At 33.8% G+C, this 25,775-nt stretch overlaps 2 protein-coding genes across 7 annotated transcripts; one reads left to right on the forward strand and one right to left on the reverse strand.

The window, feature by feature from the left end:
* Positions 1–4,981: 4,981 nt before the first annotated feature.
* On the forward strand, positions 4,982–12,745 carry LOC114295202 (single-strand DNA endonuclease 1-like). 3 transcript variants are annotated; one of them, XR_003640807.2, is made up of 6 exons: positions 4,982–5,537; positions 6,151–6,233; positions 6,809–6,909; positions 7,670–7,800; positions 10,037–10,118; positions 12,417–12,745. XR_003640807.2 is itself a non-coding variant. In XM_082909534.1 (5 exons), the coding sequence occupies exons 2-4, from the start codon at positions 6,742–6,744 to the stop codon at positions 10,116–10,118; spliced, it is 381 nt and encodes a 126-aa protein (XP_082765660.1). In that variant the 5' UTR covers positions 5,070–5,537; positions 6,151–6,741; the 3' UTR covers positions 12,417–12,745. The 3 variants fall into 3 exon arrangements, 1 of the variants encoding a protein (XP_082765660.1); XR_003640808.2 differs by lacking the exon at positions 6,151–6,233 and having other exon boundaries at positions 5,039–5,537; XM_082909534.1 differs by having other exon boundaries at positions 5,070–5,537; positions 6,151–6,909.
* On the reverse strand, positions 9,661–25,775 carry LOC114295200 (uncharacterized). Of its 4 annotated transcripts, none has more exons than XM_028239398.2 (5): positions 25,174–25,539; positions 22,261–22,532; positions 20,606–20,914; positions 18,752–18,841; positions 18,448–18,625 (listed from the first exon to the last, which is right to left on the reverse strand). In XM_028239398.2, the coding sequence occupies exons 1-4, from the start codon at positions 25,339–25,341 to the stop codon at positions 18,757–18,759; spliced, it is 834 nt and encodes a 277-aa protein (XP_028095199.2). In that variant the 5' UTR covers positions 25,342–25,539; the 3' UTR covers positions 18,448–18,625; positions 18,752–18,756. The 4 variants fall into 4 exon arrangements, with proteins under 4 accessions (XP_082765659.1, XP_028095199.2, XP_082765658.1 ...); XM_082909532.1 differs by having other exon boundaries at positions 18,448–18,622; positions 25,174–25,512; XM_082909533.1 differs by lacking the exons at positions 18,448–18,625; positions 18,752–18,841 and adding an exon at positions 9,661–9,826 and having other exon boundaries at positions 25,174–25,512.

A 25,775-nucleotide genomic window follows, 5' to 3' on the forward strand; every position in this document is an offset into this window, starting at 1 on the left:
GTGATCTTCATCTTATACTTAAAATGATTCAAGGAGCATGTGATTTCTTGTTTTTCTTTTTTTGGGTTGTGAAAGCCTGAAATTCATAACACTTAAATTTTATCTTATAGTTTCATCTTATACTTAATTTATACTGGTAGCACCCGATAAAGATTCTTGAAGCTGCCTTGCTAATCTTTGCTTCTGTGATCTTCATCTTATACTTAATTTATACTGATATCGCCTGATAAAGGTTTAGAGTTTTGCTGACTAATATTTTTTTAGTTGCCAAAATATAATTTTCTACGATGAAATTGAAATTCTGTCGGCAAAAGTCGAAGAGGGAAGACAAAAAAAAAGTGGGAATGAAAAAGTGTTTAGCGACTAAAATATTTTGGTCACAGATAATAACATTTGCCGACCAAAAAATAATTTTGTTGCCAAAGGCGTGAAAATTTTAGAGGGAAACCATTTAATTGCCCCCGCCTGTTCTCTGTTTAAACCAATCAGATTGTTCTCTCTCATATAGATTCTCCTTCACCACCAAACCTCACCCATCTCACCTCACTCTATGACTTAGGGCTTAAAAACATGTTCGTCTCTCTCTTACTCTATGACTCTCTCAGTCTGAGACTGTCTCTGTCTCTCGCATCTGCCCTCCTCCGATTCTCTCTCCCGCATCTGCCCAGCTCTGATTCTCTCTCTCTCTCTCTCTCTCTCTCTCTCTCTCTCTCTCTCTCTCACACACACACACACACTTTTGTCTCCATCGCCGTTGGTACAAGAGCACCATCGGCGTCGACGCCCGTCGCACATGAGGACCATCGCATACCAACGGTGTAATAACCCGACCCTCGTATGTGATTCTGATATATTCTCAGTCCCTTACTCTGTGCTTTCAAATGCTTACTGTAAAATTTTATGAGGAATTAAGGTTAATTAAGTGAATCCTATGATTATGGATACATATCTGTTCAATAAGAAAGTATCTGTCACGATTAGAATGTTTGAATCAGAAATTGAGGGCCTTAGAGACTTGATAATCCGAAATTGACTTCATATTTGAAATCAACATAATTTTTAGGTAATAATAAGCATTTCTGTAAAATTTCAATTTAGGATGATTAAACAATTGATTTTTGTCCTATTCATTTCTTATAGATATATATATGTTCTTTAACCATTTGACTTAAGAATTCCTAGCTCAAAATATCTCTTGGGAGAGGATAATGAGAATAGAGAGAAAGGAACTAGAAAGGAGCTTCTTCAAGATCAAAAATTGGATGATTTAGAGGAAATTTAGGAGGTTTAAGATCACAAGTAAGTTTACTCATCCCCTATGACTCCTTCCTTGAATTTGAGTAAGGTTTCTTCACAATTATGTAACCTAGGGCATGAAATTGAATTTAATGTATGATCAATGTTTAACTTGGTTTATATTTTGTCACTTAGATAATGTAGAATTAGGTTGGTTATGCAAAGATAAAAGAACTATCTTTTATTGCTTGATTTTTCATGTAGAACTTATTTAGTTTTACATATGTGATGTTGTATGCAAAAAAGGAATTAAGTTATGTTTTTGGGAGTAAGAATTAAAGAGCTAGTTTATAGCTAGATTGAGGTGTGTTGTGATTCATATTCACATGATTTTAGACCATGTTCTAGCAACTAAGGGAGCTGTTTTGAGCCTTGTTAATGTTCACCAAAAATGGGACTTTGTTTGAATTTTTGAACTGCTGCTGGATAGGATCGCCGCACGTGCGGGAGTCATGGCCGAACGTGCGGGGAATTGGGAAATTTCTGGGTTTTGGTTCTGCTAAAAAGGCACGTGCGGGCTTCACTGCCGCACGTGCGGGACCAACCGCCGCACGTACGGCCCATACTGCAAAACTTTGTTCGCTCTGCTTTACGTGGTTGGTCCTCTGGTATTTTTGAAATCTGTATTTGATGTTTTTAAGTTATCTGTAAATTCATGCGAAGTGAAATGAGTCAGAAAATGAATTAAGAAGGAAAAAGAATTAATGTATACATTGTGCCTATGTGTAGGTCGTAACTCGGGAGGAGCAAGCACTTCGCTACAGCACTATGAGTAGTAGTACTGTAATCGTATGTTTAGTACCGTTAATGATTTTTATTATTAACACTCTGCTCTTTGCAAGTAATTACGTTAACGTTATGTTGTTTGGAAATCGGTGAGGATGTTGGAAAGCTCTGTGTACATCGACATGACTCTGGAACTACGGTTAATAGTTAGCATTAATGTGCCATAACCTGTAAGTTACCTATGGCTCTGCATAAGAATTACATACGAATTATTAATACTGTGCAATTAGTTGACGGGAAAGAATTAAGAATGTAAACCCCGCTTACTGGAAACACGAGATTCTGAAGGTCCTACCAGGGACTTCTATAGTCTGTATGGTGCAATACACGTCTTATGACGTAGATATCTGCCTAGTATATTCATCGAAAATAATAATCAAATAAAACTACAGGTTGCTTTATACGTCAGTGACTGTTGAGAAACTATGATAACTATCGAATTGACCTATGAATGATTCAACCTGAGGAAAGAACTGGAAATCAATACCATTATTATGTGACTCACGTTATAAGGTGAATTATTCTGTCCCTACTGATCGTACTGTAATGATACATGTGACTTCTGTCGATGAGCATTGTTAATGTACTGATACACATAAGATAATTATGTCAACTTGTAAGAAACCATGGAGTACTTTATGAACACTATTATGAAATTATATTCATATGGACCTAAGATATTCTGTTCCGTTTAATCGTTATGTTTATGCCATGACGTGATATGAATTGTTCTGTTTTTAAGACCTACTAATTTCTGGTATGGAACAAAGTGCTGCAATGCGAGACACCTCTTGAGTCCATACATCTATGAACTGAGCTTAAAGCTAATCTGTTGGTATTCTGGGCTTAGAGCTGATTTGTTAATGTCTGGGCCTATGGCCGTTCTATGAAATCTGTGAGGCCTATGGCCGTTCTGTGATATCTGGGCCTATGGCCAATCTGTAAGCTCTGTTAGGCCTATGGCCATTCAGTATAATCTGTTATGGTATGAAACAAAGTGTTATACGGAACTAAGTGCTACAATGTGAGTCACCTCTAGAATCCGTGCGAGACACCTCTTGAGTTCATACATGCAAGACTGCGCTTAAGGCCACTCTGTTTAAGGGCTTAACGCCACTCTGTTTAAGGGCTCAATGCCACTCTATTCAAGGGCTTAAAGCCATTCTGTTTGAAGACTAGGCCCAAGGCCGTTCTAGAAACAACTACAGGATAAGATTAACTACATGTATTTTGCATTATACACGCATTGACATGCATTGTAATTCAAGTTGATCATTGAATTATTAAAGTACTATTATTCACTGAGATTGTCTCATTCCGTATTTTGTCTGATTCTGTAGGTAGCAAATCTGGAGGTCAGCCTTAACCCTTGATGCTCGTCCCTCTCTTGTCAACCTCTGTGTGTCCAGGCATTTGGATGAGGCCTGCCCATTTTTGTGGAGTTTTGCTAAGCTTTTGATTTGTACGCTAATTGTCTATATTATGTTTCCAATATTTTTGTTATACGCCCAAGCAAGGGGCGGTGTTTGTATATGTGTATGTAAATATTCACCATCTAATGCACTGTTTGTGATCCTGGCATGATAGTGGTCGCTCAATGGATGTAGTTTCTTTTTATTTTATGTTATTTTATAGTATGTAATGCTTCCGTTCAGGCCCCATATCTTGTGTACATCGAGTTAAGTGTCTGTATCTGAAGTAGTCATGCCCAAACTTTTAAGGGCGGGTTTGGGGCGTGACAAACAGCCTATATCATCTTATCTCGTAGTCACGATCCATCATTGGGGCACTAGCCAAGGTATGTCCTCTCGGTTTCTCTCTCTCTCTCTCTCTGTATATATATATATATATATATGTGTATCTCTATATCTCTATCTTTGTTCCCCTAATTTCGGCCTCTAAGGTTTTTTTCTTCTTTCATCCGCATACCTTCTTCATGCAAACCTACCCTTAAATCAACCCAGCTACCGCCATTCATATAGCGGGCAAATGGTTTCCTTCACTCTTCCCGTCTTTACCTCCATATCTGCGAAATCCATTCTTGAAACCCCTCCTCAAACCTTCATTTCCTAAACAATTGAAAGCACCAAGTGTTTATTTTAAATGTGGTATAAAAAGCATGATCTGAGATTAAACATTTTGATTTTATTGCCTTGTATTTGTATGAAGTTGGATTTGCTCTGAAACTGTGTAACAAAGCTGATGCTAACATTTAGAGCCCTCAGTTTTGCTTATTGTAACTGTGTAACATTCATGTAGGAGATCAACCCAAATTGAGTTGGCAGCCACATGGAAGGGTGGCCAACCCACATGGTAAAAGGAAGGCAAAGGAGAAAGCATGGAGTTGGCCATGTGAAGTCTTCACATGGTGGGACAAAGCTTTCAACTGGACGCCAGCAACAAAGGAGAATATTGGGCTGGCAGCCAACACACCCATGAGGCCTCCTCCACCTTCTGTTTTGATGTATAAAATGGAATGGTGATGGTGAGTTGAAAAACACGGCAAACATAGAGAGAAACACACTGCTGAGAGAGAGGCACAAAACAGAGAGAGCTAGTGAGAGCTATATTCTGTTTGTGTATCAGAGAGTGTGAGAGAGTGTGTTATATAGAGAGACAGTGAGTTGAGAGTGTGTAATCTCCTCCATTTGTTGATATATAACAACATCGCTCCCGTGGACGTAGGCCGGTTTGCCGAACCACGTTAAAAGTCTTGTGTTTTTGCTTGTGAGTGTCCCCTGGTGTGCCCAAGATCCGTAACAATTCAGCCACTATAGAGTTCAATTATCTAGATTTTGACAATATGAGTCTAAATAATTTGGAATTTGACTGTATGCTAGCATCGATTAACTGTTGACATTGTTACCTTTATCTTCAAATGGAACTTGGATTTTAAACTGTATGAAGAAGTTGTGGGAACAGATGGTATGTAAATGAGACAGCCCCCAAACCACTTAAGTGATGTTTCTGGGTTTGAATTTGCACTTGGGGCTTTGGGTTCTTTGCTATCTTATGTACAACTACTTGCTGATGAGAGCAATTATGGAATTTATAGTATTTGACAGTACAATTATGGAAGTTCTTTACTATCCTACGTGAGGTTAGATTATGTTGCCATGAGGGCTCTAAATTTCCATAACATACTTAAAAAAGGCACTTATATACGATTCCCGCGAGGGAAACACGGATCAAACAACTCGCCTCTCTCTCTCTCTCTCTCTCTCTCTCTCTCTCTCTCTCTCTCAAATTCTCTAAAACTGTTTGTGTGTGTGGGGGGGGGGGGGGGGGGGTGATTTGAGGAGGGTGATTTGGTTGGTTGGAAGAAAATGGAAGCAGCGATGGGATTGATGAGAAGAATTCCTCCGAAGCACATGGAGACTGCTCTCTCTGCTCTCCTCAGCCTCTTGCCTGACCACTCCTCTCATCTCATTTCCCAAGTCAATCAGCCTCTTTAGGTCCTTCTTTCTCATGTCATTTCTTTGTTTTTTACTTTGATTCGGTTTTTTTGTTGTCTTGCGATTTGTGTGCGTAAACACGACGGTTACTTTTCAATTTGCCTTCCTTCTGTATCTTCGATTGCATTCCATTAACAAGATTTGTGGATCTTAGATTTGTCAAAAATTGATTTTTTACTGCTAATTTCTGGAAATGATATCTTCTCTCTCTCATATAATTGGGAAAGTTTCTTTCAAAGTGGCAAGGACAGGTATTGTGTGATGTGGATTGTGGAAAGGAGTTCATCTTATGTGAATACAACAGAGATGCTGACTCCTATAGATAAAAATGCTCACCTCCTGAATACCTGTAATCAAAATTATCACTTTTATAGCATGTTAACCTTAATTTTCCCAAATGGTGTTGGTTTCCTAACAATCAGAATCAATAATTAAGCTAAGCACTTGTCTTGTGAACAACTTAACATTGCTTGCTTTGTTCCATCTATTTCTGTTTTGGAAACAGGGCTGTGAACTTGCCCAAGTAAAAAAAGGAAAAAAAGAAAAAGAAAAAGAAAAAAAAGAGAGAAGAAAGTAATGAAACATTCTAACATTAACTACCTAAATCTTGTAGGGTTCTTGCACTACATCCGTTTCAACGCACCAATACTCAACAAATATGTGCTCAATTTTTTGATTGGCCTCCTGAGAAAACAGGTTTTGTAATTCACAATCTTAATTATGTATTCTAGAGTAACTTGCAAGCATGCACATGCTCACATCATTTGGATTCATGAGCTTTTTCGAGTTAGGTATCTGTACTTCTATCATCTAGTTGGTTCACTGGTTCATTTACAAGACAATATCAATTAGCTCCTTATTGGGCTGTTCCTCAGCTTATAGATTTTTGTTACAGCATGGGCAACCAGTATTGGAACCTTTCTTTCGGAGTTTTAGTAACACTGCCAGCTGATCATGACTATTGTTTTCACATTTTTCTGTTGATCAAGATGAGAAGGAATGGCTAGGCTACCAATGAGAATTTTATTTATTATTTTGTGGTTGAAATTGGGATTTTTTTTTTCTCTGATGTTCTAAATTTAGAAATTTGAAATGGTCAAATAGCGTTCAACTACTATTATTCAAAAACCTGAAATTGCGGAGAGGAAATATGATATTTTTTAATCAGTGAGAATCACAAAGGAAAAAAACAGAGTTGTTCCTCATGCGATTAAGAGGGAGGCTTGTTCTATCTATTTTCATAGTTATCTTGTTTGGTATTTGTGTTTCAGATGAGTATATCCTACCTAAGATTGCTGAAAGAGACCTACGGCGGTTTGCTAATTTGCGTTCTACTTCATCAGAACTAGGACTTAGGCTTCCATTGGACAAGGTACTGTTTGATAGTTTTTAATTTTTTTATCCTACAATTTTACTCAATTGTATGGCATGTTGAACTTCAATCTCTTTTGAAGTAATCAATTGACTCACTCCCAGAAGGCGAACTTGTATTGCTACTATATTTGGGAGTTAATATTACTAGGCTTGCTTGGACATTTTAGGAAATTGGAATTTATTTTATTATTTTCTTTCTCAATAGGGTTTGAGACAAAAGTATATATATATATATATATTTAATGGAGCCAGTACAACCTTCCTCCCACTATGAAAGCTAGTTGTGCCATCCATCTATGGAGCAATTGATAAACTTTCCGATGTTTGGGGCTTTTGATAGAATACACGATAGATTCTTTCTTGGCCATCAAAATCATTACAATATGTACCAACTGCCTCCTGGAGTGAGTCTGCTCTAATGGCACTTGTGTAATCCATGGAGTAGCATTCAACCCCATAAACAATAAGGGGCAAAAATTAGAGCCATCAACATCATTATTACAGAAAAACCCAAGGATGTCTTTTCATGCTTGGATAAATTGAGTTCATAACTAAATGGCTTCATAAAGTGCCCGGCATGTGTAATATGAATAATTGGTGAATTTTGATTTTATATACTTTTATACTTTCATCTTTGTACTCCATGGTATCAAAATTTCGGCAAATAATTCATTTGGGGTTCTATCATGTCACTCTACTGACCATGATTTTGTTGTTTCAATACTTGGCACCGACTGATAACTCTTTTTTGAGTACAGATGCCTGTCAAGTGTCCAGTATCTGGAATCATCAAGCAGAGAAAAATTCAAGGACAAGATTGCTTGGAGGTTTCCTGGGAAGAAATGCATGGGCTTAACACCTCAATAGTTCCAGCTGATCTAATTGAGAGGTAATGACCATCACTATTGGTATTGTCATAGTTGTTGTACTGGACTACTAGTAAAATAGTAACAATTAATTGATTGCATTTCCATCTATTTCTTTGATGGAACAATTAATAGTAACCATCACTATGGGCTTAACACCTCAATTGTTTTTTTCTGTTTTGGCGACCAATTGATTAGTTGGGAAAGATAACTAATACTTTTGTCGACTAAATAATTAGTCGTTAAAGTCATTAATTTTGGCGACCAAAAAGGAATTCGTCATGATGAAGACATAGATGAACATGCAAACACTTTCTAAGACACTAGAAGTATGCTAAGCACAGGGTTGATGAGCCCATTTGATCTGAAGCATTTTACTCTTGACCTTTTGAATATGATTATCAGATAGCTGATAAATTTATTAAGATTAGGTAACCAAGAATGGAACTAACTAAAAAATAGGTCATGTCCCATACAAAAGACTCTTGTCATGTCAATGCAAGATGGGAGGGTCAAAAGTACACAACCTTACCTTTGCTGTGAAAATATTATTTATGTGCTTCGAACCCTTGACAAGCAAGTCACAATAGGCTATTCCAACCCTCTAAGGTGGAAACTAATTAAAATTAAATGACACAGAGAATTCTTTTGTATGCAATTTATGATGATTTATGTAAAAAAATTCGGTTTGTCAATTATTTTTCTTATGCAATTTAGTTGTTAAGGCAACAGCTTGGTGGTCCTATATCAGATGATTCAAACAATGACAGTACTGAAGTTACTTTGGCCTAAGCATAGCTAAAAAATCAATCTCATGAGAGCCATTTAACTAAAGAAGTTCTCATTGTTTCACATAATAATTGGACAATGTCTAGTATAAACAAGAAATAAAGAACACTAAATTCTTTCATAAAATCCTTGAATTATCTCAGTGAACATCACCTTCAAAGAGTGTATTAACAAGAGATATTGTGTATAGAGAGATGTGGGGAGCGGGGTCTCTAACCTGGATCTGCATCATTTTGACAGATTCCTTTCCACTTTGATGGAATTGGTCCCATTTCTTCATCACTAAAACTCTTTGATTCAGGCCACACACCTGGCTTGATCACATCGATGAAGGGTGAGTGCACAGAAACTCAAAGATCATAGCAATAGAAAATTAAAAATGGTACCTTATCGATCTGATCACAAATGTCAAAATATCATTTAAGACATGATCTGATCACATTTGCCTTACCAAAAATGGGTCGTAGGTGTGATTTTGAGAATATACCATTCATTTTTTCAAAGACAAATGTGATTCAATCATATGGCTACCAATATATGATCATCGTGATTTTTTGCATAAATACTTTGCTCAATAGGCCCAATAAGATGAATAATTTGGATCATCAAGATGAGCTCCAAGATGGGTCTCTTAAGACCTGACGAAACCTCTCTAATGCATGCATGTATGTACCTTTCTGAATTCATAGAATAGCTTTTGTTGATGGTCAAACATGGCTTGGTGACAGGACAAGCTGTATTAAATGATGCTTTGTCATATATATGAAACATCAATGAGCTTGGGAAATATGAAAATTCAATACCAGAGCTTAGTTAATTCCCCAGAGTTTATTAACGCTAAATGTTATCTAGGATGAGCATAAAGCTTACATGAAAGTCAACTTTCCAGTTATTAAACAACTATAGGAAGAGTAATGCAGATCTACAACAATTTCTAAGCAAGAAAATTAAAGAAAAAATTAGAAAATTTAAACTATTATTATGCACTAAAACATATCTAGGATCTAGGTTGACTTGGCGAAATGAACTCAAATTTGATAGTAAGTTTTTTGATCATATTGAAATTCAAATTAAGAGTGGGGAGAGAGTGGCACCCACTATCAAGGTTGGCTATGATAGTATCCTCGCCGAATCACGCCTTCTTCCAAATTGAGCTGGAATGTATGACATCATTATCCTCAAGGCCCAAGAATTCCCATGACCCGATTGTGTGTAATTTTCTTCCCATGTTCAAGAACATTGAGATTACCTTAGGATGCTCTGCATTTCATGAGAATTATCACCATGATTAGTACATGAAAAGAAGTTAGTGGCACTGTTTGGTGCAACTTCTAGGAATGTCAAGAAAAAACAAGTATATTATCACCATGATTAATACATGATTAATATATTTATTATTTAAAAAAACAATTATAATTTAAAAACAAGTATATTATATTATTTTACACCTGCTGCTGTTGATTTGTTTAGGATCCTTGGTGAGCAAGTGCAAATTGCTCGTGAAAATAGCACTGATGTCATGCTGTACAGAATTGCTTTGTCCATTATTTAGGTAAGTTCAGCTTTACAAGTTTTACTTAAATTATGTACCTTATTCAATGGGAGGCCATGTTCTATTTTTAATTGTGGACAGTTATTTCATTAGTCTTCTTTTTGCATAATGTATAGAGTAATAATATCTTTTATAGTAATCTCATCACAAAAAATTAGGACGCTGAGAGGGAACTTTCTTCATATGGAGTCACCACCCTATTTGAATGTCAACTTAGTGTTACAAAATTAGTGTCAACTTGGGGGCACTTGAGTGAGAAAATTAGTGGCCCTTTCCTTGTAAGTGTTGCTGACTGGTTAATGCCAACATCCATCCTTTTTTCAGAAATAAAAGAAGTCTAAGCTTATTTAAATGGTGGGTCAAACTATCATATGTCTAGTTAATGCGATACATATTGTGTAACAGAAAGATTTATGGCCTTAGTAGTGGTGGGTAGACTCCTCAAGAAGTTAGATGTCTCATTCTCAGATGTTTGTTTTCTTTATCACAAAATTAACTTGCATGACATGGCAGGGGAATGCCTTTTTTGTATTCAGTAATGATAGAATTTTCTTCTTGCAAATTTGAGATTCTTACACACTGTAAACATGATGGTTGGTTTGATGTCAAGTAATAGTGTGGTATGGCAGGAAACATGTTTGCATGTTCTGAATAATCATATATAGTATTGGACAATCTACTAGAAGCATCCAAACAAAGATTTAGTTTTGTAGTGACTAATTCTTAAATCCCATCTATGTGGTCTTTTGGGGAGGTGCTCCATCCCTCCAGTTTGAAAGTAAAATTTTAAGTGTTTTACCACATTTTAGACAAACAAGGTTTAATGATTGCTCAATTCTTGACATTCTTTTTCTTTTTTCTTTGGTACAAATGGATGAACTCATGCACAAAGCTAAATTGTACAGGACTAATTAGCGTTATAAGCATTTTTGGAAGTATTATATATTTTTGGATAGATGTGTATGGAATATATTTCGATAGACTAGTAGTTATTTTTTTTTTTTGGGTGTATATGGAAATATTTGGATAGACTAGCTGTATTTTTTGATAGATGCGCATGGATAAAAGTTTAAATTGGAAGAATATATACTTTGGAATTACTTGTGGATGGAAACTTATAATAGTTGCTGATTTTTATTAAACTGGTTAAAGATTTGATGATTTATGTATTTCGTTGAATGTTCATGATTCAGATACTTTGTTGGTATGAATGATTCTTTTTAATAACAGATTAGATTGAATGGATTGGATGGAATATTTGTCTTCAATTACAAGTTTATTTTGTTGGATGTTGGCGACTAATTTGTGGTTTTGCCGACCAAAATGTTGGTAGGCAAAATGGTACATTTTGCGACTAAATAATTAGTCAGTAAAATTGTTAATTTTGGCAACCAAAGAGTTTGGTCGCGAATAGGTCTATTGCCGACTAAAATTTTAGTCGCGCAAACATTACTTTTGGCGACTAACATGTTTGGTCGTGGAATGTGACTTTTTGGCGACTAATCTATTGGTCGTGGATTGTGACTTTTGGTGACTAAGGAATGTGACAATTGGCGACTAACATGTTTGGTCGTGAAATGTGACAATTGGCGATTAACATGTTTGGTCGGGAATATGTCACTTTTTGTGACTAAAGTGTTTTAGTGACTAAATGGATTAGTCGCAGTTTAGCGACCAAAAATTTAGTTGGCAAATCTAACTTTTTCCCAACTAACAAAAGTTTTGGTCGCTAATTACTTTTGCCGACCCTAAATTGGCGACTAAAGTGGCGACCAAAAAAATTGGTCGCAAATAACTTTTGCCGAATAAAAATGGACTTTTGCCGACCAAATTTTTAGTCGGCAAAAGTGTGATTTCCTGTAGTGATAGGACTAAGAGGAAAGTCTGTGGCACTTCCATGGTTAAATTTGATACCAAAGTCCATGTAAAGACTCTGAAATGTTAGGTTTTTTCAATATGATATATTAGAGAGGCATTGGAGACGTTAGAATTGCATTAGGGTATCATTTGGCTCTGTGTTTTCTATGGTTTCTGCAGATTTTTGGATCAGCAGTTTGTGTCGTTTCAATGTTATTACGTGTCTTGATGTTTTGCTTTTGTTTTATGTGGTGTGCTTTGGCAATACATCCCTAAATTTCTGTTTGTCAAAAAATAGATATGAATCACATAGTCAAAAGTAGATATACATATTAGTGAAACTTCTTCAAGAATTTAGTTGTGTTCCTCCTTTAAGGCCACATATTGAAAGTAACAAGATATTGGAATTTAAGGATAATGATCTATATTTTTGTATTTTAGGTACTGAACCAGAAAAGCCAAAGATTCATGATTTATGTTCATTCAAAAGGCATGATAGTGGACGACGAGTATGTAATTATAGGGTCTGCAAACATCAATCAGCATTCAGTGAAGGGCTCCAGAGACACTGAGATTGTAATGGGAGCCTACCAACCTCATCATCCGTGGGCAAGAAAACTATCTAATCCACACTAACCTTTAATGAGATATTTATATTGAATTTTTCACATTTGTTTTAGAATCTCTTATTTATGGAAACAAAATGAATCAAAGTTTTTATGTACGCACTAGTGGAATAAATTCTAAAAGGAAGCTATTAATATTAAAAATAATATAGGCTTTCTTTTCTTTTTTTTCTTTCTTTTTTTTTTAATATTTTTATTATAGAAATCAAATTATGAAATTGTCTTCTAGCATGAAGTAATTACAAGATAAACATGGTTGGGCAATTGCCAAAAATAAGACGAGAATGTGATTGATGTCAATTCTAGAAATTCTAACACTAAAAATGGTTAGAAGCCCTTCTTAATTACAATAATTAGTGTGAACTTGTTCCAATTCATTTGGTTAATGCACAATAATAAGAGACTTCATTTTTATGGGCATGTATGTATGCTTTGCAGATCTACGAATATAGAATGGCATTATGGGCATCCATTTTTGCTTCAAATGCCTTAGTTAAGTTCTTCAAGGTTGATAGCCATTTTTGAATTTCATCTACATCTCTTTTACATTTTTGAACTTTGTTTACACTTCTGATCTTTTTGGGTTTTGGATGTCAATTTGTAGCTATGAAATTGAATGTTGTCAAAATGTTATTTCCAACCTTTAGCGACCAAATATAATTATTGTTAAAAAGGTCACTATTTTGCTTTTTGCGACCAAATATAATTGTTAAAAAGGTTACTATTTTGCTTTTGCAACCAAATGGAGACATTTTGTGACGAAGTATTAGGCGACGAAATATTTTAGTTTTGGAAAATCAAATATTTTGTGACGATAAAAAATTCATCACTAATTGTCATTTTTAGGGACACTTTCAAAAATTCATCGCTAAAAGTCAATTTTGACTTTCCGGACGAACTTTAGCGACTTTTCTGGTGACGAAATTTGTTTTGTCACAAAAAGTTTTTAGTGACCAAAATAATGATTTTAGAGACCAAAATAATTAGTCGCCAAAAGACTTATATGTTATAGTGAAAGATCAAAAGCCTCTAATCTCAAGAGAAGCAACTTGAGCACCAGAATTTTTTAAAATTAGATTTATAGCTAATTTTCTCTTAAACTAAAAAATCATTCATTTAAAAAAAATCTGATAATATATATCTGCAAGTCCAACAATTAAAAAAATAAAAAAATAAAAATAAAAATAAAAAACTATATTATACAAGAAATACTAAACAAATAACTACAAAAATACACCATAATAAAAAATACATAATCAAAACATTATCATCCTAACTTAGTGTACAAGAGTGTTAACCCAATACTCCCTAACAACAGAGACCCCTACTTTTTTTTACACCCCTACTTTATGAGAGACAAGTATGCGAAATAGCTTATCTATATATCTATTTTTTGTACTCAAAAAAACAAAACAAAAAAAGAGTTGACTTTTTTATTGAATTTTTTGTTGATATTTTTTATTTTTCTTATTTTTTAAAAAAATTTTAGATTTTTAGAATCTACTCAGCTAGACCAATTTAAAAAATACAAATAAAAATTTGAAATCCACTCAAGACAACAATAAATAAATAAATAAAAAGTTTTTTTTAACTTTTTAGGTTTTTTTTTTGGTTTTTTTTCTTTTGTCTTTAGTGAATTTTTAATTTTTTTTTTTTTTTTTACGTTTTAGATTTTGCCACACTAGATTGATCAAAAAGTAAAAAATCGATGCAAATTTGAAAGGTAAAAAAAAAAAAACAATAAAGACAAAAATAATTTTAAAAAATATCACTTTTTTAGCTAAATGTCAAACGAAGCCACAATAGTTATTTTGCCTTTAACAAAACGAAGGCAAAATAATAATAAGGGTAGATTATACTTTTTCATCCTTATAGTTTGGTCTAAATTTTATTTTAGTATCTATTATTTTAATTTAAATAATTATGGTCCTTCCTTCATATTTATTGCAAAATCTATAATAGTGATCGCTTATTTTTAATGCTCAAAAAACAAAAAGATAAAATATATATATATATATTAAATATAATTTTTTTTCAATGGGGTTGGAGCCCAATGGAGCCTTTTTCGGGTCTCATATGATCTGAACCATTCACTTTTTAGAAGATATTGAGCAGAATATATCTACAAAAATTTAGGTTAATTGGATAAATAATATTCCTTTCATCAAAACATATTTGTATCTAAAAAGCCGAATGATAAATTTAGTTTTACGTATAAATCTGAATACAAACATATCTTAATGAAAGGGATATCAATATCTAATTAACTTAAATTTTTACAAATATGTTCTACTCGATATTTTTCAAAAAGTGAATGGTTCAGATCGTCGGAATGAGAATATATCTTGATGAAAAGGATCCCAATATCCGGTTAAATTGAATTTTTATAGGTATATTTTACTCGATTTCTTTTAAAAATTAAACGGTTCACATTGTCGGAATGAGACACAAAAAGACGCCATTAGTCATGCAATCATGCATAACAGCCTCCCCGAACTCCTATTCAATTCCCTACCCAATCATTAAAAAAAAAATTTATTAGATCATTAAGAGTAAATTTGAGGATCATATTTTATAACGTGACTAGTCAATTCTAATTAACTCAACAGTTAAATGAATGATCTGATATGGGTTTCAAAATAGGAAAAATTTCATCTCGGTGGCTGTTTAAAAAATATTTTCAATTAATGATAAATTTTCTATATATTAAAAAATAAATTCATATACTTTTTATAACTTTGTAATTAATTTTTGAAAAATTATCTGGGCAGTAATTTTCCCTTCAAAATATTGATATTTTATGTGATGATGTCATTTCGATTAGATATGTTGCAAACAATTTCTCAAATAATTGAATTATCATTAACAATGTTAAGAGAATGTGATCATTAACAATGGTAAGAGAATGTGATCGTGTAGGAAGGGATTAAAAGGCTTTATTGATTTTGAAAAGGCTTTTGACTCAGTTAATTGGTGCTTCTTATCATCCATGCTCTTCAATTTTGGGTTTGGTGCAAAATGGATTAGTTGGGTAAAAGAATGTGTTACTACAGCAAAACTCTCAGTGTTGGTTAATGGTTCACCAACTGAGGAATTTTGCCCTCAAAAGGGCCTAAGGCAAGGTGACCCCCTGTCCCCTTTTCTGTTTAATGTAGCAGTTGAGGGTCTTAATATTCTTATGTCAAGAGCACAGCAGTTGGGCTTGATTAAAGGAGTGACGATTGGTTCTAATGGGGTGCAGTTAACACATTTACAATTTGCAGATGATTCCATATTATTCTGTGAAGCTAAGGAGATGGAGGTGTGCAATATTAAGAGGGTCTTAAGGTGTTTTGAACTGATTTCAGGGCTGAAAATAAATTATCATAAGAGTCAGGTGTGCGGTATTAATGTTCCTGAAGAATCCTTGTCTAGTTTTGCCTCCAAGCTGCATTGTAAATCTAAGGCACTTCCTCTTAAGTATTTGGGTTTGCCTTTGGGGGCAAATCCAAATAAGAAGGCAACTTGGAAACCAGTTCTTGATAAAATCAAAATCAGATTAGCATGTTGGAAAAGGAAGCTGCTATCATTTTCAGGAAGGCTCACTCTTATTAAGTCTGTAACCTCTGCCTTGCCTACGTATTATCTATCTCTCTTTAAAATGCCAGTGGGAGTTGCAAGAGAATTTGAGAAGCTTCAAGCTGCTTTTCTCTGGGTGGGGCGGGGTCTAGAAAACCAATCTACCTGGTTAAATGGGATGATTTAGCAAAGAACATGAATCAAGGGGGCTTGGGCATCAGAAGAATAAGGCTCGTTAATGATTGCTTGTTATTAAAATGGTGGTGGAGATTTGCCAAAGAGAAAGATGCTTTGTGGAGACAAATCATTTGTAGCAAATATAAACTAGATGTTAAAAGCTGGTGCCCCTCTCCTATTTCAAACAATAGTTATTCTGGTGTGTGGAAAGGTATCATTTCCTTAGCAGAGAGGAGCGGTAATCTGATGTTGTTTTATCATAACAATTTTCTTGTTCAGGTAGGGGTTGGGAAAAGAATTCTCTTCTGGAAGGATAGATGGTGCTCCAATAGTTGCTTGAAAGATGAATTCCCTACTCTTTACAGATTAGTGATGGAGAAGGATGTAACTTTACGTATAATGCATGATAGGAAGGTTGCAGTAGGGGATTGGAGCCTTCTTTTTAGAAGAAGGCTGTATGACTGGGAAGAGAGGGAAGTCAGTAGACTCAAGGAGCTTTTGATATCTGGCTCAAATTGTTCTGATAATCTGGTGGACAAACCAGTCTAGTTGGCTGAAGGCTCTGGTATGTTTTCTGTCTCATCTGTCTATCGGAGTGAGGTTGTCTCCCTTGGCCCCATCCTTATTACTAGCAAGTTAGTTTGGAACCATCTCGCTCCTCCAAAAGTCTAATTTTTTTGCTGGTTAGCATGGAAAAACAGAGTAAAGACAGCAGACTTTCTCCAAAAAATTGGAGTCCTTCAAGCCTCTTCACCAGCTCTTTGTGCTTTCTGCAAATCTGTGGCTGAGTCTATCTGCCATGTGCTGCTGCACTGCCATTTTTCCTGGAGGGTTTGGTCTGCAATATTGAATTGGTGGGAGGTGCAAGGAGCCCTTCCCGGATCTGTGGAAGCTGTTCTTCACTGGTGGGAAGGTGTGAAGCTTAGCAAAAAAGAAAAATTGCTTTGGAAAGTCATCCCCTCAGCTGTGTTTTGGTCTCTGTGGAAGCTGCGAAATGAGTGTATTTTTCAGGCTGCTAATCCTCACTTGGAGGACCTATGCGAGTTGGTTAAAATCAGAGTTGCACTGTGGTCGAACCAGAGATTCAAGGCCTTCAATTTCACTGTCCAGGACTTCCTGTCCAATTTAAGACAAATCAGGTACTGTTTGGGGAGTAAATCTGTCCTATGTGGCTAATTTAGATATCAGTTTGCTTCTGGTTTTTCTTGGAGTACTTCCCTTGGTGTTTTTGTTCTGGTGGAGTTCTGTTTTCAGGTCTGGTGTGCTCTGCTCAATTCTCTTCGGGGCTGTTGGACTGCTGTTTTGGCCTGCTGTTTTCAGCTTGAGCTTCTTCTCTTCGGGGCTGTTGGTTCTGGTGTGATCTGTTGCCCCTGGATGTGTTTGCTGGTCTTGTTTTGCATTTTGATTTTTCTGCTTTGTTCTTTTTTTCTGTTTCGGTTTGGTTCCTCTCCAAACCCCTTTCCTCTCCTTTTTTGATGTACTCTCATCTTGTATGGTTTGGTCATCAATAAAGGTTTCTTTGGCTGCTTCAAAAAAAAAGGAAGGGATTAAACTAGTTCAACTAGATGGAGTCTACATTCACTAAATTTGAGTTAAATTATAACTAAAAATTTATTTTTGTATTTTAATTAGTTTTTTTTTTTTTTTTGTATACACTTCATCAGATTCTCTTTTTTTAAATTTAATTTTATAAAATATTTATTTTTATTAGGTGGTCGATCAGGTAAATGACCGCGTGATCGACCACTTGGAGAAAATTATCCAATTTTTCCATTTATTGGGTGGTCGACCGAGTGGATGATCACTTTGTGAAATTTTGTTTAAAATAAATAATAAGATAATGTATAACTTGTAAATAATATATCGATACATAAGCGATATACTGTAACAATGTCAAAATTTATTTTGTTATAACTAGCCTAATGCAAAGGTTCTTTTGGATCTTATCTGACTAATATAGCCACAAAACTAATATAACAAGCATGATATCCCATTCTAATATTCTTTTCAACACTACAATTTTGAGGATAATACAGAGAAGTCACCTTTTGTTTGTGTTTTTTTTTTTTAATTATGAATTTAAAATAGAAGTTTAAAAAGAACAAAAAATATGAGAAAAATGTAAGTAAAAATTTTTTTATCAATTTCACATGCATTTCTCTCTCTCTCTCTCTCTCTCTCTCTCTCTCTCTCTTACCAAATCTCTACTCAAATTCATAATCTAACTACAGACCGCAAGAATGTAAGTTGTAAAGCAACATGATTTTGCCTCCAAATCTCTTTGTCCTTCTGTTTCAAAACATTCACAACTATTAAACCATTGAAAATCTCAAGATATGGTAATTACATGATAATGATCTAATAATTGAGTGTTTTGAAATATGAGAACAAAGAAATTTGAAGACAGAAGTTTACTATTGTCAAGCAACTGTCGATTCTGAGTCTGGGCAATGGCTTGTTAGTAAAGGGTTTTCGAGATTTGAATCCTCATTCCATGCATTTTCCCTGAAAATTAAAACAAACAATCTAAACTGACGCAACTAATGTTATTTTAACTTGAAAGTTAAACTCATTTCAAATCCAATGATGTCAAGTAATACTGAAACAAATTGAGATTGGAAACGGTAACCATAAAAAGGAAAATTTACCTAATTGGATAGATCTTGTACAAGGAAAGCCTGCCCTACTATAAATTGGCAAAACTTTTGCACTAAAATTCATAACATCAACCACAAAATGAGTAATCTCACCACAAACTAGTTTAACAAAATGTCTAAAATTTTATTGTTCATGTTACAAAAGTTTGTGGCTTAATTATTACATTTTTTGTTATGTCAATTGGTGGTGAGGTTATACACTTTTGGTTAATATTATGAAATTTTGTAATAATATTACGACAATTTGTGATAAGGTGCACACCATAAGATTTCCCACTTGTACAGGAATGTTTTTAATCTCCACAGGAATAGTCACCTAGCTATGTGTTTTGATTTTTTTTTTTTCACAAGATAATGGTTAGTATGATAGGTAATTATTAGATTATAATATAAGCCATTGTCTTCCATTAACTTGAACTTAAAACCATATTCACCTGAACAACTAAATGACCGCTTGAAAAATTGCTCGGGTCTATGTGTTTTGATTACAAAATAGATAGTTTTTGTATTAGATTTTTAATTACTATGGCAATATTCGCTATTCACTTTTAGATTCTGTTGGGCAATAACTAAAAATTCACACTTTTTTTTTTTTTATGGAGACTTTTTAAAATTTGTGTCATACTTTTTATTTTCCTTATCAATTTACCAACACTCTGTTTGATTGAAAAAATTGGAAAGAGAAAAGAAAAAAGTGTATGAAACTATATAAAATGTAAGTATATTTTATTCACTTTTCACTTTCCTTTTCCAAACCTCCCAACCAAACACATCGTAAAAATATCTAAAAATTAAAAGGTTTTTGAAAATGTTGACTAAAAGCAAAAATAATAAAAAGCAAAATAAAACTTTTTTAGCTTTTTTTGTTTGGGCATTTGTCAAATTTTAAAGGTTTTATAATTTAGTAGCACCTAAAATGTTCTACTTGATATATTTTAAAATATGAGCGGTTTGGATTATCAAAATGGGCTCTGAAAATGGCCCAATTGGCTGCACAGCAGTGGCTGCTGTGCACCCCCGCACAGCAGCCACCTCAATTCCACCTAAAAGTTTAAAATTTTAAAAAAAGTTTCAAACAGATGATATACACAGAAAATGAAAATATTAACAGTTTACATCATCAGAATGAAACCTAAGACTACACAAAATTGAATATCTCACATGGAAGAGAAACAAGATCCTAAAAAGGTCATAAATGAATCATTTAGAAATAACTGGGCTAGTTTAGTGAGTCATTTATGTACACTCTTATACATGAAATCAATTCGTGCCAAAGTCAAAGGTTGGGTTAGTTTAGTGGGTCATTTATGTACATCTATTTTTCACATTACAAGCTATTTTTTGTGATACTTGTTGGACTTGAATAGTTTTTTTCTTCTCATTTCTTGTGGTGATTTTTAGATCGTTTGACTACGATTGCATAGATTGATATAATTATTGGCATATTTGCAATTAATCTCCTAAAAATTAGCAAAAAAATCATGATCATTCAAGTTATGTTTAGATTTTGGATAAAGAAAATGAAAATGCAATTTCATTTACTTTGTCCTTCTGCAAATTCCTTCTTAAATTCTTAATCTAAACACTGTCATTGAGTTTGAAGAGTACTTACAAGGGTCGACGAAATGACACAACATCATTAGCTTTTGGATCCTCAATGAAAGAGTGACTATGAAGTTGCCTTGTAACACTTGAAGTGGTGTCCAAGAAATAGAGCAGAAATGCCATAACACAACAGCAAATAAACATGGGTATGGCACCAAACAGCCAAAGGAATAGAGGAAAAGAGAGATAGAAAGCTCTTAATCCAAGTGACCAAAAGAGGCATCCTCTATTCAAGTTTGCCACAACATACTCAATAGACTCTCTCCTATCCTTAGACGTAGGCAAGGTTGCCAAAAAGCTTACATGTGCATAATACCTGTCGAGAATATAAATAATAAAGTTATTTCTCTTATGCTGTGTTTGAGAATATAAATAATAAAGTTATTTCTCTTATGCTGTGTTTGGTTGGAGGATTTGGGGAGGGATTTGGAAAGGGAAAGGAAAAAGGTGTGTAAAATTATGTGAAATTAAGGCATATTTTATTCTCATTTCATCTACCTTTTCCATTGTCCTTTCCAAATTCCCCCTCAAATCCCCCAACCAAACACAGCATTAAAAATTGGATCAAATTATACAGTTTAGACCAGTTCAATAGATTTTTTTAAACACCCCTAACCTTTACTGCCCATGAATGAGAGTTTGACACCTTGTGAGAGGCTATGTTGAGAATATACAGGCCCGGCCCTGAGCAAGGGCCACGAAGGCAGCTGCCTTGGGCCTCTGATTTGAATTTGATAGTTCAAATGGGCCCAATCTAACAGAACATTCAGGCCCAATTGAAGAATAAATAAATTTGAAGACCCAAAAATACCTTGGGCCTTACATGTTTAAAAAGTTGAGTCCATTAACCTATTAAATTTGTATAAAAGGTTGGGTCCAAACTGAATTGAAACAAGATATATCTATACTAGACGGGGTGTGTGATAGTGTGATGGTTTCTTTTTTTGTTATGTGGTAAATTTTTTTATTCTAAAATAAAAATATATTATTTAAAGGCGTGAGTAAAATTTGAACTCAAGATCTTGAGTTTTATTAAGAATACTCTTACTATTTAAACAACATACATATTATGATATTAATTTCTTTATTATTTATTTTTATGCTTACTTTTCTGAATTGTACATGTATTACTTGTGCCACTAGTATATATATATATATATATTAGGATCAGTGATGTCCAGCAACCCATTAGCACATTTTGATGGAAAATTATTTGCTCTATTTTTTTTAGGTTTTGGTTCAATTTTTACTGAGTTCAATCTTTTATTATTGTGTGCTCTAACTTTTGTGCCCTAATTTTTGTATCCTATATGGAATAATTTTAAGTTTTTTTTTTTTTTTTGGTACCTAGGGTTTAAGTTTTGGGGGGCTTAAATTTCTCTAAATTGTGAATTTTCGTGAATTTTTTGTAATAATTAATTCTTATCTTAATCTATATAAATCTAGTGATTACTAGCAAATAATTTTTTTTTTATCTTTACCATAACCATTTAAAAAGAAAATTACAAAAGAACACCTCTTAAGCTCTTTTAGGATCCTATGAGAACATAAATAATAAAGTTCTAACCGCTTAAATTTGTAAATGAGTTAGTCGTCAAAATTGAGTAGTCCTTTTTTTTCTTTTTTTCTTGTTTTTTTTTGGAACCGAAAATTGAATAGTACCTGATACACTGCACATTGCAAAGAAAGGCAACAAGGAAGCAGAACAAGATTGCAAAGTACTTGAGGGAGGATGCAATGGGAGTTCTATCGCCAACATTAAGTAACTGTGACGACGATGATGATGATAATGAGTTGTGATTGGAGTTTGATTCATTGCTAACATAAACACTGATCAGCGAACAAAGAGTGATGGCTGTAGTTGCAAGAAGTGTCGATGCCATTATGTTGTTGCGTATCGTCTGAACTATCAAAACACCATTCTTTAGCGGATCCTGAAAACAATACCATAGTGTTATTGAACCAAATGATAAAGAAAAACAAGAACAAAATGAAATAGACAACTTTTTTAGAATTCATGGAATAAACTAAAACAAAAATAGAAGGAAATAGAAAACTGTATCAGAATTTTATTGATAGCTTATAGCTCTATTTATAGGGAGACTGACTTGCTAAACAAGCCATACTCCACCTCACAGTTACAATAATTGTTCACTAATCATGCCACAATTACATAAAAATTTACCATTGTAACAAATTTGAGTTCAAATTTGAAATCTAGAATAAATAGGATACTTCTTGAATAAATCCTAACTCAAAATGGATTATTGACTGAAGCTCTTAATCGAGTAATCTAATCTTTTCAAAAATAGTAAATTTTCAAATTTAAAGACTTTAACAAAGAATTTGGCAAAAATCCAGAATATGTTATCGTTTTTTTATTAAAGGATCAAATTGCTCCATTAACTTGTTATGTAAAAGCACTACATCATCCTCAAAATCAAAATCTTCACAATGAATTTCACCACTTTTTTTCACCTCCTACGTTGATTCGCGACTAACATGTGTATGTATAAGATCTATTATTTTCTAGATATAGTATGTCTTAGATATTCATATGACGTTTGTTGTGTGAATCAACTTTGGTGGTGAAAAAAATACTGAAAAATTTATCCAATGATAAATATCAATTTCCAATATGACAAAATTTTTAGTTCAAGGAAACAGAGTTAATCATTTCTAGAAACTGGAAATGTAAAGCATATATAGGGGAAAAAATAAATCAGTCCCTATAATTTTTGCGAGATTTTACTTTTGTCCTTGTAATTCAAATTTCATAAATTTTAACCCTATATTTTCAAATAAGCGGCTATGTGCACATAACTTATAACAAAATGGGGTAAAGTAAGGTGTAGTTCAAAAGAGAAGAAGAAAATAAGGATATTTAAGTCAATCTACAAGTGTTGTTAACAAAAGTTAATGGTGTGTTTTAATTCATAAATCACAAGGGGTTAAATGATTATTTTTAATAGACATAAATTATGGGCACATGGCCTATACAACCGGGAATAAAATAAAATTTGCCCAAGAATTTTTTTTTGATTTACACAAACGTTTTATGCAGCTAACCAAAAAAGTATTTTGTTACCCAAAATAAAATTAGTAGTTGTTGTAGCTGCCTTGGGTTTATTAAAATTGTGTTTAGTTCATAAATTTGGATAGAAATCTTAAAAAAAAAAAAAAATGAAATGTATATATTTTACCCACATGTTCTCTTTCTCTTTCTCTTTTCAAATTCCTATCCAAATTTATGAAGCGAACACAGCATAAATACCTGGACTTTTGGATTTGTAGAGATAGGAGAATGAGAAAAAAAAATTATGAATGACTTATGTTTGGACTTGGTTCTGAAAATGCGTGCATTGCATACCGAAAAAATTTCCCTTACTTTTTGACAATTTGTTTCAGTTGTAGTTGTGATTCAATTTGAGATTCATAATTAAGATTAGTAAAAATACAAAATAATAAATAAGAAAGATAATACGAATCAAATCAATCACAACACATGCATTTATATGATTCACCCTCATACAACTTTGATAGAGACCCCCTCAATCACCAACCCCCACCACCCCCCACACACACATGGGGGTTGGTGATTGGAGGTAGAGATTTAAAAAAAAAAAAGAAATCTGGCCAATCACAGGCCAAGGGGGTCGTGGGGGTCACTATTTAGAGGGGGTCCGGAACATTTTTGCACCCTCATAATACAATTACGTCTACAATTACCTTCACGGTCACTGAGATTTTTACTATGATAAAAAATAAATAAATAAATAAAAATTGTAATTTTCTTACACAATATAAGGAGTGATTATTTAGTACTTTCGGAATATGAACACGTGACGTTCTATAAGATTTTGATTAGTGGAGAGGTGTAAGAGCCCATAATTCATGTTAGGAATAAGAGAATAACATGGACTAAGTAATTGATAATTGATTTGGAGTATAATTACATAGTACTCCAAGAGTATTTAATAATTTCCCTAATACAAGAGTGCCCCTTATCTATTTATTAGGGCAACCGAAAGACACAAAAAAAAATTATCAAAGTACCCAACTCCCGAGAGGTCTCCCAAACCCCTCATACGACTCCTGGCTCGATATTCAGTACGTAATACCCAACATTGAGTAATCAATCGCTCTCTCACATAATCAATAAGATGAAAAACAGCTGTCTCTTTCAGTTCAATTAGTTTCCAAAAAAAGTGTAGATCTCAAAAACGTGTTTTAAATTTTAAGCTCTCAAATTTCTCTATATGGCTAGAAGTGTAAAGCTACCTCAGATTGGATCTAGTTAGAGAATATTATTCAAAACTTGAAGTAGACGATTACATGATGTAAAGAGATCATCAAACATGGATATTGCTCATCTTCAACAACTTATTTCTTCATAAAAAAATCTCAACTAAGGTGAAGGAAAGTGAAGACCTTTGGTGGGTACTTATAACTACTAATATTTGACTTACAAGACATGCTCTGTCCTTACCATCAAGATTAATTATGGTTAACATAAGATAAAACAAATCTATAACTATGCTACATGTATGGAGAGAGAGAGAGAGAGAGACTAACAGCCATCATGGAGAAGACCCATTGGTGACGACTCTCAGCATTCAAACCAATGACAGTTCTTTTAGGATTGTGACGAATTGTAAAGACAAGCCAACCATGGTATAAGCCGAGAACCCCCATACCCAATCCTATAAGCACATGCTCCAACTCCACCCCCTCCAATTCCATCCTCACTATCTTTCTTTCTCTCAAAAACAGCTTCTACACAGCAAGAGAGAGAAAGAAACAGAGGAGGTCACAGAGAGAAGTTATGGAGAAACAGAGGGTGAGTGGCCCATATGAAGACAAATGTGTCACAGATGGATTCAGAATGATTGATAAAGTGGGGGGTTGTACATCAATTATAAAATAAAATAAAAATACATTAATGTCAATTTCCGTCTGCAAATATCAACTTCTTGTTGTAGCCCAAAAAATAAAATAAAAAAATGAAAAAAATATTATAAGTTTTAAATTTTGTATTAAAAAAATTATCAAATATTTTATATATATTTAATTATTTATTTAATAAAAAATTTGATATCTTAATATTATCCAAAAAATAAAAATTAATAATGTCTATATACATGTGATGAGGATGAAGATCGCAATCATACAATCAT

The sequence above is a fragment of the Camellia sinensis genome, chromosome 15 (assembly GCF_055761805.1).
Source record: "Camellia sinensis isolate YWXY chromosome 15, ASM5576180v1, whole genome shotgun sequence".
Taxonomy (NCBI): domain Eukaryota; kingdom Viridiplantae; phylum Streptophyta; class Magnoliopsida; order Ericales; family Theaceae; genus Camellia; species Camellia sinensis.